At 41.0% G+C, this 2,435-nt stretch overlaps 1 protein-coding gene across 1 annotated transcript in view; it reads left to right on the top strand.

The window, feature by feature from the left end:
* Positions 1-2,259, top strand: part of MTIF2 (mitochondrial translational initiation factor 2) — a 21,218-nt gene extending 18,959 nt beyond the window's left edge. The window contains exons 12-14 of the mRNA XM_018564319.1: positions 69-233; positions 1,839-1,979; positions 2,061-2,259. Coding sequence (XP_018419821.1) covers positions 69-233; positions 1,839-1,979; positions 2,061-2,233 — 479 coding nt within the window. The 3' untranslated portion in view covers positions 2,234-2,259. The remainder of the gene's footprint in view (positions 1-68; positions 234-1,838; positions 1,980-2,060) is intronic.
* The last annotated feature ends 176 nt before the right edge of the window (positions 2,260-2,435 follow it).

The following is a 2,435-nucleotide window of genomic DNA, read 5'->3' as shown; positions in this document are numbered from 1 at the left end:
TTTTTTTTTTCTTTTTTTTTTAAACCCTTTTTTTTTTTTTTTTTTTTTTTGTTCATTTAATTATCCAGGTTATATTTATGGATTCAATGTGAATGCTAACAAACCTGTCCAGCAGCTTGCAGCTAAGAACAACATCCCCATCAAACTCCATAAGATTATCTACCATCTTGTTGAAGATCTGAAGGAAGAGCTGAGCAGTAAACTGATCCCAGCAACAGAAGAGGTTGTAAAAGGTGTGCAGAGAGTTCTGGGAAGCCCCTTTCTTCCTTTATTGAATTAGGTCTGATAGGAATGGCTGAGAGTGTGCGGGCAGTTTGCAGCATGTACTGTCAGTGTGACGCAGCTTATTGGGATGAAGGATTGTCCCAAATAGTTGGGAGTGTATTGGTGGCTTCTTTCAGGTGAACATTTCCAAGGTGTACTACTGTTCTAAAGTGTGTATGATATGTAGGTATACTAGCTCTCTCACTGCTGCAGCAGTTTGTGCCTATGCGGCATTATCACCACCGATTCCACATCCTGCAGTGTCAGAGTCTCAATCTTCAGCTGCTTCCCTTTTGACACTATTTATTTATTACAGGTATTTATATAGTGCTGTCATTGTACGCAGTGCTTTACATAGTTGCACATTCACATCAGTCCCTGACCTCATGGAGCTTACACTCTAAGGTCCCTATCTCGCATATATACATACATACATACATACATACATACACTCCCACACATGCTGGGACCAATTTTAAACAGGAGCCTAAAAACCTACCAGCAGGTCTTTAGAATGCGGGAGGAACTCAGAGTACCCAGAGGAAACCTACGCAAGCACAGGGAGAACATTCAAACTCCATGCAGATAGTGTTTTGGCTTGGATTCAAACCAGTGCTTCAACTTCAAGTGCTAACTGTTCAAGTAGTATTAAACACTCAAACTTTTTTCAATAATGATTCCAGATCAAACAAATATACATTGCCCAGCCAAGAATTATTTTTTTTCATTTTTGCCCACTTAGTTGTCATGATTCAGAACAGCTCCAACTCTCTCAGCTCGGCTTCTCTGAACTTTCTGTCCAGTACAGGATTACAAAGGACAGAGCAGTCTCCAGCAGCTGTCTATCTACTAGCTTGGAGGAGGGGGCAGGATAGTGGCTTTCCTTCCTATGCCTGTGTGTTTGTGAAGACACACACCGCTTACTCGTACACACAAGGGTGGCTCCATAGGACCCTGCAAGGGAAAGGAGCCACATCAGAATCCATTGTAAGTGATTTGATTAGCATTTGAAATAGCTTAAAAACCTTTTGACTTTAATATCTTTATATGCCACTGTGCTGCGCACGTTGTTATCAATCTGATACTTCTGCTGCCAGCAAAATGTCACAAGATGGGAAGAGACGGTTTCTCTGGGAGCACATTGAGCTATAGTAAAACAGCAATGTTACTATCCAGTGTTGTGAGGGTATGATGGTAGCAGAAGTAAGAGATTAATTATGGCACGGCCAGGGTGGGAGTGATGGCCTGGAAATCCAAGGCTCTGTCACTCTGGGAAGTGACAATGTTCTGAGAGGTAACTCTGCTTAGGCTACAAAATAAATGTTGCAGCAGTCAAAGGTTGTTTAAGAAGATATTGTACAGACAGAGTCTCTTTAAAGTTCTTGAATGAAGAGAACATTTACTTGCATACATTTCAGCCATTTTTTAGAAGAAAACCTAAAAGTAACGTCATATGTACTATTAGATTTGTCTTTGGACTTTCGCTAGCACAGCTTGGCAGAACATTTACTGACTTCGGTTACAGTTCTGGACTCTGCAATTGACCATTAATCCTCAATGTTGTGTTCTTCCAGGAGAAGCATCTGTTCTGGCTTTATTTGATGTTACTGCGGGGAATAAGGTCGTCCAGGTGGCGGGGTGCAGAGTTCAAAAAGGCGCCCTAGAAAAAAAAATGAAATTTAAATTAAAGCGCAAGAATAATGTTATCTGGACAGGTAAGAGACGAGCGGCATCTTCTAGTTGTTCCATTTCAGTTTCTCTATGATGACATAAACTGAATTATTATTCCTCTGAAGGCACTTTGACGTCTCTGAAGCACCACAAGAATGATGTGCAGATCGTCAAGACAGGAGTAGAGTGTGGCCTAAGTATTGAAGATAGTGACATTGAAATAGAAGTTGGAGATGAAATCATTTGCTTTGAGGAGAAGACAATACCAAGGAGAACATCATGGGATCCTGGATTTTAATCCGTCTTTTTCAAGGTAAAAATGTTTACTGTTCTAGGCTCAACAGACATCGCAAATGTGATACAGATAACTATTAGTGAAAGGCTGAGGCAAGCCATAGACACATGTGAGGGCGATTGTTCTTCACGGCAAACTTGGAATAACCACCTAATGCCAACCTTCTCAGGAGAACAGTAACCACTGTCCTGAAAAATTCATCTAG

Source organism: Nanorana parkeri, unplaced genomic scaffold, assembly GCF_000935625.1.
Source record: "Nanorana parkeri isolate BGI_ZX_2015 unplaced genomic scaffold, ASM93562v1 scaffold744, whole genome shotgun sequence".
In the NCBI taxonomy this organism is placed as follows: Eukaryota; Metazoa; Chordata; class Amphibia; order Anura; family Dicroglossidae; genus Nanorana; species Nanorana parkeri.
Note: the sequence above shows the minus strand (reverse complement) of the source record. Positions and strands in the feature narration are given on the sequence as shown.